Source organism: Neltuma alba, unplaced genomic scaffold (genome assembly GCF_004799145.2).
Source record: "Neltuma alba isolate B1F8T4 unplaced genomic scaffold, ASM479914v2 tig00011134_pilon, whole genome shotgun sequence".
NCBI lineage: Eukaryota > Viridiplantae > Streptophyta > Magnoliopsida > Fabales > Fabaceae > Neltuma > Neltuma alba.
The window spans coordinates 22,885-39,635 of NW_021635870.1; the positions used below are offsets into that span (position 1 = coordinate 22,885).

The 16,751-nt window shown below is 39.5% G+C and overlaps 3 protein-coding genes across 5 annotated transcripts; 2 read left to right on the forward strand and 1 right to left on the reverse strand.

Moving 5' to 3' along the window:
- Positions 1-2,850: 2,850 nt before the first annotated feature.
- LOC114761762 (zinc transporter 4, chloroplastic) lies at positions 2,851-7,576 on the reverse strand. Of its 3 annotated transcripts, XM_028951191.1 has the most exons (4): positions 5,455-5,711; positions 5,293-5,347; positions 4,185-4,906; positions 2,851-3,619 (listed from the first exon to the last, which is right to left on the reverse strand). In XM_028951191.1, exons 1-4 carry the CDS (start codon positions 5,467-5,469, stop codon positions 3,164-3,166), a joined length of 1,248 nt encoding a protein of 415 aa, XP_028807024.1. In that variant the 5' UTR covers positions 5,470-5,711; the 3' UTR covers positions 2,851-3,163. The 3 variants fall into 3 exon arrangements, with proteins under 3 accessions (XP_028807024.1, XP_028807026.1, XP_028807025.1); XM_028951193.1 differs by lacking the exons at positions 5,293-5,347; positions 5,455-5,711 and adding an exon at positions 7,571-7,576; XM_028951192.1 differs by lacking the exon at positions 5,455-5,711 and having other exon boundaries at positions 4,185-4,963.
- A 2,596-nt stretch (positions 7,577-10,172) lies between these two features.
- On the forward strand, positions 10,173-11,364 carry LOC114761764 (pathogen-associated molecular patterns-induced protein A70). Its single transcript, XM_028951195.1, has one exon. The coding sequence runs from the start codon at positions 10,273-10,275 to the stop codon at positions 11,167-11,169; it is 897 nt and encodes a 298-aa protein (XP_028807028.1). The 5' UTR covers positions 10,173-10,272; the 3' UTR covers positions 11,170-11,364.
- Positions 11,365-14,766: 3,402 nt separating this feature from the next.
- On the forward strand, positions 14,767-16,084 carry LOC114761765 (NDR1/HIN1-like protein 13). The gene has a single exon (XM_028951196.1). It carries the CDS (start codon positions 14,942-14,944, stop codon positions 15,719-15,721), a length of 780 nt encoding a protein of 259 aa, XP_028807029.1. The 5' UTR covers positions 14,767-14,941; the 3' UTR covers positions 15,722-16,084.
- Positions 16,085-16,751: the final 667 nt, after the last annotated feature.

The window sequence follows — 16,751 nt, forward strand, 5'->3', positions numbered from 1 at the left end:
TCCGCTGCCGACATTCCGTAATTTTATCATTTTTACTGCCACAACGTGAATGGTAAAACTGTCAAAAAGAGCATCCCCCTTCTTCCCTTCCCCCCACCCCCAAAAAAAAGAAAGCCAGCCTGCATGAAATCTGTACCCCAAGCAAAAGGTAACAGATTATATGCCACATACCAAACCTAAATTTGACTTTTGAGTCATAACCTCAGCCAATATATTTGACATTCCATATAAACACTAAATTAAGTTCAAAAGAAATAAGGTGAGCAGAGGCTGAAGTGGGCTAATGGCGGACCCGGCATGTAAATTAGCTTAGTGCTTGTTTGGAGCTTCATTCAAAACAGACTTTTAAGCAAGTTCATTTAAATTAAAACAAAACTCTCTTCACATATTTATCTCGTATTTCGTAAATTATATTTGAAAAGCTACTTATAAGTCAATCCAAACAAGCACTTAATCAGACAGTTATCTTCGTGTTGGACTGAGTTTTTCTTTTCATCAGTTAATTATAAAGGGAAAATTTTTTGTTTGAACGGGAATTTGGCAGCCTTTGCAATTAGTTAAAAAAATGATTTTATATAAGTTGAGATAAAATTCTTCTTACATACTTATTTTACATACCATAAAATCATTTATGAGATTCCATTTGGTACAAAACATTAAAAATCAGGAATAAGATTGGGATTGAAAAAAAGTCTATTAAAAGAATGTTTGATATGAAAAATTGTTTGTTATATGGGATCGGACAAATCTATATATATAGAATTAGAAAATGTCATGGCGGGAAATTAGTATTCCCTAATCCCATTTTCATGAGTTTGTCTAATTTTATGTAACAAGTAATTATTCATATTAAATGATTTGTTAATAGTTTCTGTCAATGACAATCATAATTTTTATCTTTTATTTTTAATACTCCGTGTCATATCTAATGGGACTTTAAAAAGCTGACTCAAACACTCGTGTGGCATGGGCTGGATCAGATTTATAACCTAATAGTACCGACAAGAGTGATAATTGTGCCATCTGGTTAGAGGGCCATTAGCTCTGATTGGGTTCTGTAAGAATGACCAGGACAGAAAAACTTCCTGCACCTGTTAAAAAACTGGTAAGTACTATGATCAATAACAATCTTTATGAACAAATTTATTGTTGCCGGACTTTGTGCCATGATTCCCTTTTTTAACTTGTATATTAAGAAAATGACTTACCATGTAAAATAATGACAGGTTTAATAATTGGCGTAAAAGATCACAACTTTTTATACTAATTTCAGGATCGATGTAAAAAATTAGTTTAGCCTTGAGGAATATGAAAAGGAATTTTCAACCCATGTTAACATTCTTTTCTTCAAGATTTATAACTCACTAAACAATAAAAATAGAAGATGAAGAAGAGAAAAAACAGGAATATTGAAAAGCAAAGGTTAAATCCACAGATCTAAATAACATTAAAATATCACAAAAGAGGTTCGACATTCAAGAATGAGAATACACCGACAAATTCACTGAAAAGAGCTAAAAATCAAAGCACACCAGCAAGATACTTCCCAAAAAAAAAAAAAAACACCCACGCACAAACAGACGCGCAACATATCATATCACAAACTCTACGTTCGTTCATGTAATTCTGGTCTCTGTTAAACTCACAAAGGGTTTATTTATAGTCATGAGGTAACTAAATTAAAACAGTGTTTTGACATGATTCAAACTATCCTGATTCCACATTCTACCAACATTAATTTTCACTTCATCATCTAGTTTCTTGAAAAGGCGAGAAGAAAGATTTACGACAAGAGCAAAACCAGCATGACAAAGAGGCAACGGAAGCCAGGAAAGAGAGAAGGAAATACTCGCGTGTATTTTTGAATCACAAAGAAGCCTGATTTTAGTTAGGGCCAGAAACATGTTGGTCGATGCCCAAGGATACAAAGAAGAAGCATCATAATGCGATCTATTGTGAAGTAGTCGGATTTATTTATGGCCCGTCGTGAGTAGCAAGTGAATGCCGTATATACTTATAAAAGAAGCCATGCAATGTGGCTTGCCCGAAGGCCTTGTTTCTGCCTCGTGGAGGAGAAAAGGAAGTTTGAATGGATGAAAAATCAGAATGTTAGGGCGTCCCTATAGTTCTAGTCATGGCTAATGATGCGCAGAAATCCCTGAGTATGCAGAAGATACTAATTTCCAATGTGATTTCCTGATTGCACAGAAAACGAATAAAACATCGGCTACCATTTCATTCTTTTGGTCGATTATCATCGCTCGTTTCTTGGATGCATCCTATGCCAAGTCATTCAATGAGTTCGCTCCTTAACGCTCGTGCGGGCTGGAAATCACAGCACACTCCAGAATGAGGGCAGATTAGTCAGGGTGACATTTCTTTTTCATTCCTGGCATTGTGCTTTTCCCATTTCCCATTATCAGTCTCCACAGGCGCCCCAACTCTGCTCATTTTCTGACAACTAATGTTCATTATCAGTGGCACCGCATTACTTCATGAAATTATCACCTTTTTGTTTACCCTGAATCAACGAGTTTCGGGTACTATATATATGATCCTAAAAATCATCTGCACAATTTTTATATTACATACAGATAAATTAATTTGGCGACCATTCTTCCATGCACAATTTGTATGCGTGATGTTCATTTAGCAGCAAGTATTATTTAATTTGCAAGTTTTATTCAAATAAAATTAATTAATTGATAATAATATCTGTATCTAAACATTAATAATATTAGCGACAGATAACATAGTTAGTGGTCCAGGCTTAGTTTCCTTGTGCTTGGAGTGAGGAGGGCAAGAAATGGACGATGCATGGAGACGATTCTTCAGAACATCCCCCCAACATAATCAAATCCTCAATTCATTTCATTAAAACATCAATTAAAGTTACATATCTTGGGCCCAATAGTTTGGACCATTCATGGACCATTATCTCAGTCCTCGGTGTTCTATCGCACACAAGAGGGAGGAGGGCAGGACATCAATGACGGATGACTCTTTGTGCTTGTGTTTGTTCCCGCGTTCCTTGCTTCGTATGTGTAGTAGATGAAGCATGTGTCCCGGCAATCTTCACGTTATTTATCTCCCCCTCTCTTTGTTACCGAGCAGAAAAATGCCCCTGAAATTATGTACTCTGGAATCTTACAAATAAAAGGGATCAGGCCCAGATCGCAAGCGAAGCCATCAATCCAGCTCCGAGAAAAAGCATACAATATGAAGCTATCTGCAGCCTGAAGTTACAGCTCATTCTCTTGCTGAGAAAATCGGCAGCTATCAGGTCCACCAGAGCCATATACACTAAAATCCCAGCTGACAGAGCATCCAAAACGCCTTCCGTTATGAGTGCTCCTGAACTGTATGGGTTGTAGCCTGAAGAAATCGCCGTGCCTATTCCGATACCCAAGGGCGTCGTTAGGGCGAAGAAGCAGGCCATTATGGTTACAGATGAGGTCTTGAACTGAGCTTGGGAGATGCAACCTCCAAGAGCAAATCCTTCAAAGAATTGATGAAATGATAGGGCTGCTATCAGCGGCCTTATGGTACAAGGGCTCTGCGACACTCCCAGAGACAGCCCGATTATAACAGAATGTGATACAATCCCAAGTTCCAACACCTGCATATCCAAGTTGGAAAACACATGACAACTTGTAATATTGGTTCCCACCTACCCTTTTTCTTTCTTATTATATTTTTAAACAACTATTCATTACTGTTCCAAATGGCAAATGCTCCTTTAAATACATAGCACACAAGATATTGTTAATTATTACCCATGTATCGATTATTCAGTATCGAGAAATATTCCTCGGACAGAAACAAGACGCTGAGAATAGTTAAACAACCTATTCATTACTGTTCCTCGATATTGTTAACTACGAGTACATTGTTTGGCCGACCAATTGTCGACTAAATGGGAATCAATTAAAGTTTAGTTTCTACTCAGGTTGATTTGATGAACGTTTAGAGAATCGAAGGACCAGGATTGTGATGATGTTTCAAGGGGCCCAACTGGCCAATGCACGAACGGCCTTCTTCACAAAGAAAAATGGCAGAGCAAAATGTCGAGACAGCTGCTATACATAGAAGCAGTCCGAAAATTGAGATTTGGAAGATCATGATCAACACTGAACTAAGAATCACAAAGTGAGAAGCAAAACAGAGGTAGAGCAGTATATGACCTGCGAAACGACGACGTGGCGGGCACCGTTTTCATCCTCATCGTCTCCGAATCCATGGGAGTGGCTATGGCCGTGTCCGGTAACATGCGACTGTTCCTTAAAACCACCATGACAAGCGTCGTGGCCTTGTGGGTGGTTGTGCCTATGGTGCGCGGCGTGTGCATGCATCCCCACTATGTGCATTCCACCGCCATCTTCTTCCCCAAATACTTTCCCACTCAAGTCCTTAACCTCAATAACGGGCACAATTCCCGATTCCACACCCGACTCTGACGTCCCGACCCGTCCTTGGATTTCAGTGGCCCGCGCCAACCCCTGTTTCCGTTCGTAATATTGGGTTCCCACGAAGTCAACCAAGAGTGTTAAGAGGGCCGAGATCATGGCGAAGAAACCGGTGAAGGGGAACTTCGACCATGACTTGGGCAAACAGGGATCTGTCAGGGCCTCCGACGAACCCGATAACATGTGGACAAAGCCGGTGGCCAGAATCACTCCCGCCGCGAATGCCTTCGCGGCAACGAAGAGGCTGCCGTCTGTGCGGAGATTACACCGATATTTCCCGAAAAGTGGTAAGGCAACGCCCGTCATCCCCGCGATGAGTATGGATGCGATCGCCACAAACTTGAGGACGAATGCGGCGGAGTCGTCTCGGCAAAGCTCGAAGTCGGTCCCTCCGCAGCTTGAGTTCGTCATGGTTTCACGTAAATACTGGAACAGCGATCCTTTTTTTGGCAGAAAAACGAGTGCAGAAATTTAGAATCCCTTTCAAAACAATTGACCTACGCCAATCATGCAAATCAGGATTTTAAAACTCCCCTTAACATCTCTGACTCAATTTAAACTCTATGAAGGGGAAGAAAAATAATAAATCAAATACTAAGATTTCGCATTGCACATCCGGCGTTCATGTGAGAATTTCAGTTCCTTCTGGGAAATTAAGTTACTTCAAATTGCATCCAGTTCTTCGCTCATTGATCGCAGCAGAAACACGGACCATAAAACAAGAATTTTATTCATCTTGGCTCTATATATCCAGGAACAGGGGGTGGGGGAAGAAATTAAAAAACAGAGAGAGTGAGAAAGAGAGAGAGAGGAAATCAAGCGTTACCTGACGAGCGAGAGTTTCCTAAAGGACGCTCAAGCTGGAGCATCGACCAGAGATCCTGAGAAGAGAACAAAAGGAGTATGAGCAGCAATAAGCAATAATGTAAACATCCAAACCGGCAAAGGGAAAAAGAAAGAGAAGGGATCGGGGTAAAGAAAAACCAACCTCAATTACGGACATGGGAGAAAAAATGGTTGGAATAAAGGAGGTTTTAAAAGGCGAGGAAGAAGAGAGAGGAAGCGGTTGAGAAGGATGGAGAAGAATCTGACATTTATAAGCACGAGGAAGAAGGGCTACGATAAGAGACGTGATAGATAGGAGGGAGGCGACCGAAAACGGAATTATGGCGGGTAAGAACGCAGACGGTGGAATGAAGTGGTGGGAGAGAGTTGAGGTGAGGGAGGAGAAGAGAAGGCAGAGAGAGTGGGAAAGATGTAGAGAGAGAATGTCGTCATTTTGAAGAAAGAAAGGGTGGGAAGAAGCGGGTAGATGCTCTGCTCACTGACCCTTTGGATTCGATTTAGCGCGACAATGTCGACATTGTTTCATTATTATTATGAAATCCCCACTCTCCAGCCCCTGGCGGTTCCCTTATTTTATTTCTACCTTATTAAATTAATTAACATCTTTCTTTTATTTCTCTCTCTCTCTCAGGCCTTTTCCCATACAAGTTAAGATCGTGCTCACATCGTTGGCCAAAAAAAAAAAAAGGAATCGTGCTCACCTCATTCCAGATTCTCTCTGTTGGGCCCGAAGACAAGGCGGTTCTGTGGGCCTTATCCGCCCTACATATAATTGGTTTTAATTTTTACGTCATAATGTCTGCATAAAGAAGCCGCTAAATGTATTCACTGGTAGGAGAAAAGTTTTGTACTAAATAAAAATGCCAATAACTTTTTTTTATTTTATCCATTTTAAATACGGCAAAAAAAAATAAATAAATGAGCGAAAATGTACAACGCTTTTTTTTAATATTCCTTCTTTGATGAAAATAAATGTAAGAAAATTATTATTTTGATGTATTTTTTAGCTTGCCAGAATGAAATATAAGCAACCTATTTATAAAATCAAAGTGATATACTTCACCGGATATTGTAACATGTTTATTTGATGCTAGTCAACTTGTTGGTTGAAAAAGAGAAAAAATTTTGCTACTGTTGAGGTCAGCAGGGTTATTGTTGGAGACACGTACCCACCCAAACCTAATAACATTTTTCATGAATTTAAAAATAATTTACGACAACAACAGTAACAGTTATTAATGATAGATGATAGATGGAAAATTCATCTTCTTTCGTTTAACTGAAAAGGCATCACGATCATATATAGATTTAAATATTACCTCCGATCCTAATTATAAGAGCCAGTTAACTAATTTGAAGAGATTAAGGAAGTAAGTTGAATTAGTTATTTGTCCTAAATAAGTATTATCTTTCCTAAAATATCCTTGCTAATCAAGTGCATTAACTAGAACTATAATTATTAGAAGGACTGTCTTGGAAAAAATTAAGTAAATATGAGAGACAAAATGGATTGAGGTCTTATATTTAGGACCAAAATAAAAGTTAAACAGGGTCTTATATCAAGGACCGGAGGTAGTATTAAAAGATTAAACCCCGAGCGGCCCGATTCAACACGAAGTGATATTTTGAATTTAAATGTCCTTATCGTGTTTGCGTTGAGACATTTATCACCCAATAAGTATCATGTTAATTCTCGCTTAGTGGATGGCGCCAGTCCCCATAGACAAGCAGAGAGGACATTAAATTAAATTAAATTAAATTAAACTGAATGTAAAACTTAACAAAAGAGAACGAAAACCACCGCAATTAAAAAAAAAAATGCACATCATGATTTGGGGTCTTGTTTTGGATACTTATACACGGCATCTTCTTTTTGTTTTTTATTTTCTAAAAACATTCCCATTCTGCTTCTAAACACTGTGTCTGTCATTATATCAAACTTTTAAGGAAAAGATTTGAACTGTTTTCTAATCAGGAATACGTTCTCTATTTTTTTTTAAATATCTTTTAAGTTGCAACGTATAAAAGGCTTTTTCCTTCATTTTCAAAGTATTTTTTATTTTTTTAATTTTATATACCAAAGAAATTTGTAATAGATATTACTATATTAGTAATAGTAATTACTCCCTCCGTTCCTTATTATAAGAGACATTTGGTGCTTATGACATGTTCCTATATATAAGAGACACTTAAAAGTTGTCTCTACTTTTTTGTGGTGATTTCCTATTTTACCCATATTTATTGTCTCCAACTCACACTCTCTCTTCTTCTCACTTCTCTTTCTCTTTATAAATTACCATTGTTCTCTCTCATGTTCTCTCTCCTTATTAATGAGGATATTTTTGGAAAAAAATTATACTTTTTACATATTAATTGTTCTTAACTAATTTTAACTGTTTTTTTGATCAACGTAATTCGGTTATTCGTCTCTTATAATAAAGAACGGAGGGAGTATTAATTAATTCCAAAAAAAAAATCAGGGGAAGAGCTTTCGTAGGGCGAACTACAACTTATCTCCTTGCGTGTTGGCCCAGAAAACAAAGACTATGCCTATATGGACTACAAAATGATCTGTCACAAATTTTCTCCATATTTTTTTTATTGCAATTAAAAAAGCGAATATTGATTTTATGTATAAATTTTCCAACTCGATTCCTCAGGTGGCTGTGTGCATCAAGGAAGCCAAAAATATTTCGTGGATCCAACGATAAGCGGCGCATGTGCGGGTCCGGAGTGACGTTGACTCTCGCATCCGAATATATTTTTTTTTGGTCCAAAAAAAAGTTATCACATCTGCGGCGCGTTACATGAGAAGGGTTCTCACGTAATTTTGACGCGCCCAGTAAATTTGTAATTGCCAAGCTGAGCATTGAGCTTGCTCTGACCAGCCATGAAAAATGACTGCTCTTTTCCATTTGAGGCTGTGTTTCTTTTTTCAAAACCAGCAGTGATGCAGTATAGGCTGAATTTAAAGTATATGCATTCAATTTTTTTTAACCCGAATAATTTTTAAACAACATCTATGATACTCCTCTGGTCTTAAATGTAAGACCCTTATACACACTAGTGTATAAGGGTCTTACATTTAGGACCGGAGGAGTAAATAGGGATATTTTATCCGGTTCAAAACATACTGCTTAACAAAATAAACTTGTTTATATAAAAAAAAAAACAAAATAAACTAACAATTGAACGGAGAAGCATGGAGAAAAGAGGTTTGGATTAGAGCATTTTATGTTATTTATTTATATAGATGAGGATATATATATGCATAATTTATCAATAACGAAGCTTTCTCAAGTCAAATCATCATAATATTCGTTTTTCAATGGCGTGCTGCGAATGAATTGTTTGTGGCCCCTAAAAGAGGGATCATTTCTACAAAACCATACATGTCAGATCACAAGTTGCCTGCCAATTGGCATCCCTGCAAGGCACGGAACTTGCCACCTTGACCTTTGAAGCCACATGACATCATTGCATTTTACTAGTTGCCTCTAAAGCATCCATTGATTTCGTTGCCCCTCAGTTGTTTTCTGTGGGCGTGTGTCTAGTGCAGCAACTGTATTGTTCATGTGCGTGCTTCTTCTCCCTATCAAAATTATTCTCTCTCCGATTTTAAATATAGTAATCACATAATTAACCTGCAGATATTTAGAACATTTAATTAGATTAGTTATTTATAAAAAATGTGTATTAATTTTTCTAAATCTTCTTTTTCCATCACTTGTATTAAAACCTATTATCTTAATATGTGCCGTTAACATAAAAAGTTAGAAAAAATTATACTGCCTCCGGTCTTAATTATAAGAGTTAGTTGACTAATTTGAGGAGATTAAGGAAATAAGTTAAGTTAGTTATTTGTAATAAATATGTGTTATCTTTCATATAATATTTTTACTAATCAAATGTATTGGCTAAAACTACAATTATTAGAAGGACTATCTTAGAAAAAATTACATAAATATGAGACACAAAGTGAATTAGGATCTTATATTTAGAACCAAAATAAAAATCAAACAAGGTTTTATATTAAAAACTGGAATTAGTATTTATAAACCAACTTCTTCGGAAAAAAGCTTTTAGGAGTAAACGTAGGCCTCACGTTTCTTTTTTTACCCCTTCACTTTGCATCTTCACTTTGCATATCATCTCTTACTATCCAAATAGGCAAATATACTGTTCCTTATTCTTTCCGTCTCGTTTTCCCTTTTTCCCGCCTTTCTGTCCATCCAAAACGTAGGTTAAAATACATACAAAAGTATTTTATGACCAGAACAATAAAAGGCGAATCTAGATTTTTAATTATATAAATAAAAAAATTAACCGGAAAAAAACTACACTCTATGTCATAAAACTGACAAAATTCATTGACATGGTTAAGCTTCTAAAATTCCTAAACTTAAAATTAATTATTAGACAAGAGGTACTTTCCCCCCCCCCGACCCATCGGTTGACGAAGTGAATGGCAGGTCAGATTTATGCATATACATGGAGAGAGGCCCATGCTTGTGATGGCTGGTTGGCGAATCTGGTTTGAGCATGCAGGCTGGTTCTCATGGTTGGGCTGAACACCAGCCCAACTGAAGACGTGGAAGATCCACTAGTTTATTTGTATTTTCCTGGTCTTTAGCCCATTTGTCTTTGTACAAAAAAAATTTAAAAAACCGTCGTTTTCTGGAATCTTGTTTGTTTGTGAGACCTATGGTATGTCCCCACGTGTTTCTCGAGATCCCGATTTCCCCCAACCATTCCAAAATCTATGGGGAGCCCACTTGCCCCGCCTTAAACAGTCTTTCCCACTTATACCCCTATTCAACTTCCAATTTTTACCACTCCCTCCCACATCTCCCTTAAGGGCAGAGAGAGAGAGAGAAAGAGACAACATCACTTTCTCAGTACATACCCTCCCTCCCTCTCCCCCCTTGTTGGCTGTCGTCTCCCACGCCCTCCGAGAGCCATGTTTGGAGAATCTGTATCATCTACTCCCTCGATCTGGGCCGTCGTCTACAGCTGGTTCACTCCCACTGTCTTCTTCCTCCTCCTCCAGCTCATGATTGGCACCATTTTCATTACTTCCACCTTCGCCAACAACAGACCCCATAACGAACCAGAATCTCACGACGACCGTCCCCCTCAACAACTCGCTAGATCTCCCTCTGTCCTACAGAGACTCAAATCCATCAATTTCTACAATTACAGATCCCAGGAATCCCCTCACCACACCTCAGAATTTCAAACCTCCCATGAAGCTCCTCAACCTCCGCTTCCGAGATCTCCATCTATGCTTCAGAGGCTCAAGTCCATCAACCTCTATAATTACTTCCCTACTGACCCCATTTCTTCCAGGTTCTCCTCTCCTGACGCAACTCATGAACCGGCCAGCCATTTTGAGTTGCCGAATGCTGTTGAACAGGAGAAACACCATTTGGACGATGCGCCGGTGGTGGAGAGCGATGGAGAGGTAGAAGAGGAGGACGGTGTCGGGGAAATCCAGCATACCGAGCTAGAGCTGTCTCTTGATGATGTTTACAGCGATTTGCAAGGGGTTCACGTAAGCAGGACTAAGTCGGACACGAAGCCGGCGTCCGGCGAGGTGCTGGAAAAGCTTCCCAGGAAGATGAAGAAGTCGGCGACCACAAAATCGGCATTCTCGCATTTTAGGGAAGAAGACATTGTAGAGAATCGGCGGCCGGCGACCATGAGAGAGGCGAAGGTGAGCGAGTCGGAGGCAGACGAGGAGGTGGACGCGAAGGCGGACGATTTCATCAACAAGTTCAAGCAGCAGTTGAAGCTGCAGAGGCTTGATTCCATAATGAGGTACAAGGAAGTAATCCAAAGAGGAAGCGGAAAGTAACAACAGGGAATGGGATTTCCTTTTTGCTGGGTGGGTTTGCTGCTATAATTTTCGTTATTAATCTGAGAATTGGGTCCTGTAAAAGTAAAACTAGGGCTTTTATTTGATTTTGTACTAAAACGAAACTAGTCTGTCAGATGCCGGGGGATGTTGAAGCTTAATATTTTTACATATATGACCCTTATTGTTACTCCATTCTCGGCGAGTCATTGATGCGTTTCTGGCTTTCTGCCCATTTTAGCTTTATGAGGGCATTTCTGGTAATATGTATTCCATGTTCCCGTTCGGACCAATAATCACTATTGAGGTATAGCCATGCTAATCATTTAACAAAATATCTTTTTTGTTAGAGGATATATAGGATGACCGCAAACAATAATCCATACATAATAGTAAATCCAGGGGAGTCCCGCCAAACGAGTTTAAAAGGGAAAAGATAAAGGGGGGAACTTGAGAATGGTCATTGTCGTGGGGAGACGGTGGAAGAGGTGGAGAGAGAAGAGGAGGCACGTGGTGGGGAAGCCCAGTTAGATTGATAGGGTTTTATTATTGAAATGGGCGCATTAATGAGGGAGTGATCTGATGTGGCTGTGCGGAAGTGAAATCATGGAGCCGTGTTTATCTGATTTGGGCCCCCGAGAGAGAGAGAGAATAGTGTTTGTGGTAAACATTCGGGGGATTCGCTGTAACTCACGTGAGGATCTTTCATTTGTCTTTTCCGCTTCCACTTTCCCCGCTGTATTCACCTTTATTTTTTATTGTCATGGGTGAAACTTGAAAGCATTAGCATATTATTTTATGATTCCCCGCCGCAACAACAGCTCAGGAGACGGAAGATGAAAAGAGGAAGGAGCTGTCCATATTTAGCCTTGCCTAAAATGACCGCCAATTCTACATAGGAAACACCACATATTGATGGACGCGAGGGAACTGCATAAAGATAAAGGTTGTTTTAATTCGGATTCCAAGAATGGGCCATGTAGTTGGATCGGATTGTACTTGGAAAAAAAATTGTTCGGGCTGCTTCGGCCTTGTTGTCGCTTGTCCCTTCTTTTTTTTTTTTGGGGTGGTTTGGCGTAAAGATTGTTCATCTTCTCTTGGAATCCTTCGAGACGCGGAAATTGTAGCCGGGTTTCGGGGACTGAATCCAGTGTGCTCATTGCTGGACTAACATGATTTTGAGGTGGGTTGCGTAAACAAGAAAACATGTATGAAAGGAACCATGATGTGAGCGATGGAAATGATTTTGGGAGTAATTTGAGCCTGTGAGATGGTATCTATCTGCCAGGTGTCAAAGGAAATTACGTTGATTGTGTACGGTGACGACACAAAATGTGTCTGCCGTAATTTTTCCGGATGTGCATGGGATGAACTGAACGGGCTCACAAAAAATGAAAAGTGAACAAGAGAATGAAAACAGAGGCTCAACATAATTGATGCTCTGACCAAAGAGGAATTGCGCGAGACTGGCAAGTATTTTAGGGACTCTTTTTATTCAGACGTACTCTGCAGTTTCGGAGTGATCCAAGAGAGGAGGCATGGTTTCTGGTGCTGCTCTATATTTTTGGGTACTGGTACTGGATGGGTGAGTGGAATCGGTGAAGGTGGGGCGGGTCAAATACGAATTGCTCCCCACCCAATCAGCAAGAAGCATTGAGCATATTTATTGGTATTCGCTGTATGTGTCAACGGTGAGCATGGACTGTATAGTAGCATGCGTCGTGCAGAGCGGTTGGGGAAGATTTGGAATTAGTGATTTACATTTCCATTATTCACTGTGCTAACTTGCGCGTAAGGGGTAAGTCCAACCAACAAAGCAAGGAGGAAGGGCACATGGTGGATACTAGAGAGAGATTTGCCAGCTCCGCATGCTGTTTCGTTTCCCTATCGCTTCCCTTTAACTTGAACAACTCTATTCCTGGCTGCCCATATATATATATATATATATATATATATATATTCACAATCATGAGGCTGTTCCCCCGCACATGCATCGCCACTTACTATACTATTATTGGCGTCTTCTTAACAGAGATCTACATTTATGCCACGGCCTCATTTCATTCGGTTTAGTTTTGTGTGTAAATATTTGAGATTCAACTTCTTGAAGGGAATCACCAGCATTTCGCTGTTACGTACAAGGGTTAGTTCCTTATATTTTAGGGTTTCCCTATATATATGAACAACTGATTTGCTTTCAGACATACGACACTACTCTCTATTCATGCACGCCTGTGCATGGGAGAGATGTTAAGACGGCTGTATACTGGGGCAAAAAAGAAAATAAAGAAATTTTCCTTCGAGTTAACTTTCACATTCTTCTTCAAGTCATATTTTCCTGGTTGATGATGTTGGAAGAATTCAAATTCCCAGCTAACATCTTCAATGGTTTATACTGTTTTTATTCCTGAATTCAAATTGGTTAGAACTTACCGTCTCTGCCTAAGGATGACAACGAAAACGTGAATGTCCCCAGGAGATATTATCGTAACAGGAATGACTGAAGTTGTTCGTGGCACCATAATTTGAACATTGAACATTGATCATCGACATATCATGCAATGAGAACATGTTACATAATTTTGTGACCTCCAAGTCCACACAAAAAAAAAAAGGAAGATATTTAGATACTTGGGCAATGACGGATCTAGACCTCCCAGTGCTCAGAATCTAAGAAATGGTGGGGCCAGCATCCGCCAATGTTTACAAGGCACAGGAATTTACTGCTGCTATTTAAATTTTATGTTAGTAACTAGCTACTACTATATATATCTTTGGAGTGACGTAAAAGAAACAATGATAATAATTACGTAATTAAGGTCATGGTGCATGCTAAATCAACCCGTCATCATTATAAACTGCACTTGACCACTCGAAATTTAACACTTCGGATCGCACATCCAAGTGTGCCGTCAAGTCAACAGCCCGCAGTGCGATGTGTCAACTACAAATACTACATTGTAGTATTAATTAAGGTCATTTGTCTTCCCAGCTGTTCATGATTGGAGGTTATATTTGCAATGCTTTAACCAAAAAAAGATGGAAAAGGACAAATTAAAGGGGACCTTCGATGTTCCTGAAAATTCACTCAATCCCACGTTATCGAAGCCCCCTCACCAAATCCTGAAAGGGAGAAATAACTTAAAATAGAGAAGCGCGAACCTTTGTTTGCGAAAAAAATTACTCCCTCCATTTCTTATTATAAGAGACAAATAATTAAATTATGTTAATAAAAAAAAGATTAAAATTAGTTGAGAACAATTAATATATAAAAAATATAATGTTTTTTCCAACAATACCCCCATTAATAAGGAAAGAGAGTACGAGAGAGAACAATTAAATTATTAAAAGAAAGAGAAGTGAGAAGGAGAGAGAGTATGAGTTGGAGACAAAATAAATAGAGGTAAAATAGGAAATCAATACAAAAAAATAGAGACAACTTTTAAGTATCTCTTATATATAGAAACATACCATAAACATCAAATGTCTCTTATAATAAGAAACAGAATGAGTAATTAAATAACAGGACATACCATGCTTGGCATTCAAGTTTTAACTGAAGGGAGAAAATCTTGCTCACATCAAATGCAGAAATTAATGAAATCAAAATTGATTTGTGTGTGGTGGAGTGGAAGCATCTCTTTTGGTGCTCAGTACCAATCCAGCTCCTCCCTCCTCTCTCTTTTTCTTCAGCAAAGCTTCTTTTCTTGGCCTCCGCCACCGCTTATTCTCTTCACACTCAACACATCTCTCGTTCCTTATTATCTTCAACATGACGGACAGAGTCCATCCATCTTCCAAACCCGCCGCCGCTGGCGGTAATGGCGCCTCCTCCAACTCCAATCCCGGCCCTGTCAAGTCTCAACTTTACAACCCCACCCGCCCAATGTACCGGCCTCCCCAGTACAACCGTCGCCGACGCTCCAGCCGTAGCATCTGCTGCTGCTGCTGTTTCTGGAGCGTCATCGGTGTTCTGGCTCTTATTCTGCTGGCTGCCATTGTTGGTGGTGTGCTCTACGTTCTCTACCGTCCCCACCGACCCCAGTTCTCCATCACCAACCTTCGCATTGCCAAGATGAAGCTCGCTACATCCGCTGATTCCTCCTCTCACCTCACCACTCTTCTCAATCTCACCCTTATTGCCAATAACCCGAACAACCACCTGGTTTTCTTCTACGAACCGTTCACCGTCACCGCATTCTATAACTCCGTGCCGATCGGGAATGGATCCATCCCGGCCTTCACGTCGGACAAGAACAACCAGAGCAGCCTGCGAGCGGTGCTGTCGGACTCTCGAGATCTGGATACGGATTCGTTGACTTCGCTGAGATCGGGTCTTAAGATGGCCAGTGGGTTCCCGGTGGTGATTCAGATGGACACCAAGGTGGAGATGAAGATGGAGTGGCTGAAGAGCAAGAGGGTGGGAATCAGAGTGACATGTGACGGAATCAATGGGAAGGTGCCTGCCAGGAAGACTCCGTCAGTGGCGTCGGTGACGGACTCCGAGTGTAAGGTGGACCTCCGAATCAAGATCTGGAAGTTTTCGTTTTGATCACGCGGTCATGATCACCGGTGACTGGTTGATGATCATTGATCAATTAATCCTTTTGGCTTGGTTTAAATTTTTTCCATTTGACATTATTTTCCAAACAAAGTCTCGTTTCAACCTCGGAAGAGTTGAAATTTGATTTACAAGAAAAAGGAAAAAAAAGAAGAAGACCAGAAGTGTATAAATTTCAGGTTGTTTGAGGTTTAGAGCAAGAAGGCTCTAAATTAAGATTTCTTTTTGTTGTCTGTAATTTTTTTTTCTTTTGGGTATACTTGTTTTTTGTGGATGTTCAAGTGATGGATTTTAAGTTTCAGAAGTAATGGAATATTCTATATTAGACGTGGAGGATGATTGAAGAGAGTAAAAGGTAGATATGCATCCAAGCTCACATGATTTTTTTTTTTTTTTGGGTATACTTGTTTTTTGTGGATGTTCAAGTGATGGATTTTAAGTTTCAGAAGTAATGGAATATTCTATATCAGACGTGGAGGATGATTGAAGAGAGTAAAAAGTAGATATGCATCCAAGCTCACATGATTTTTTTTTTTTTTTACCGAGTTGATGTTGGAAATAAATTATTCACTAACAAAATTCTCGTATCCGCGTTGCATTCAAACTCACAAATTTGGGAGTTATGAACCGACGTGTTGTTAATTTAACTGCCTCACGTGATTGAAAGTGAGGCATGCAGATCTAATTGTAGGCCACATTTTCAGTGGCCCTCATTGTTCAATTACTTGCAAGAAGCCCATGCTTTACTTTACACCGCCCACAACATAGTGGCCCATCCCGTATTCGTTGCAAATTTACTCATTTAATTCATTAATTCCAGTGGCCGCTTTGATTAGGCTTTGGCAGGTTTGGATAGCAAAGCCTTTAATATCTGCTTCCATCAAATCTCTGTTATGTCACACCCTCTGATATCCCCTGAATCAAATAGAGAGCGTTTGAAGCTAAAATATTAGGGGAATCTCGTCTTTTGCTCCTCACAATTCTCCCGTTTCCTTTTTTTTTTTTTTTGCCAATTCTCCCC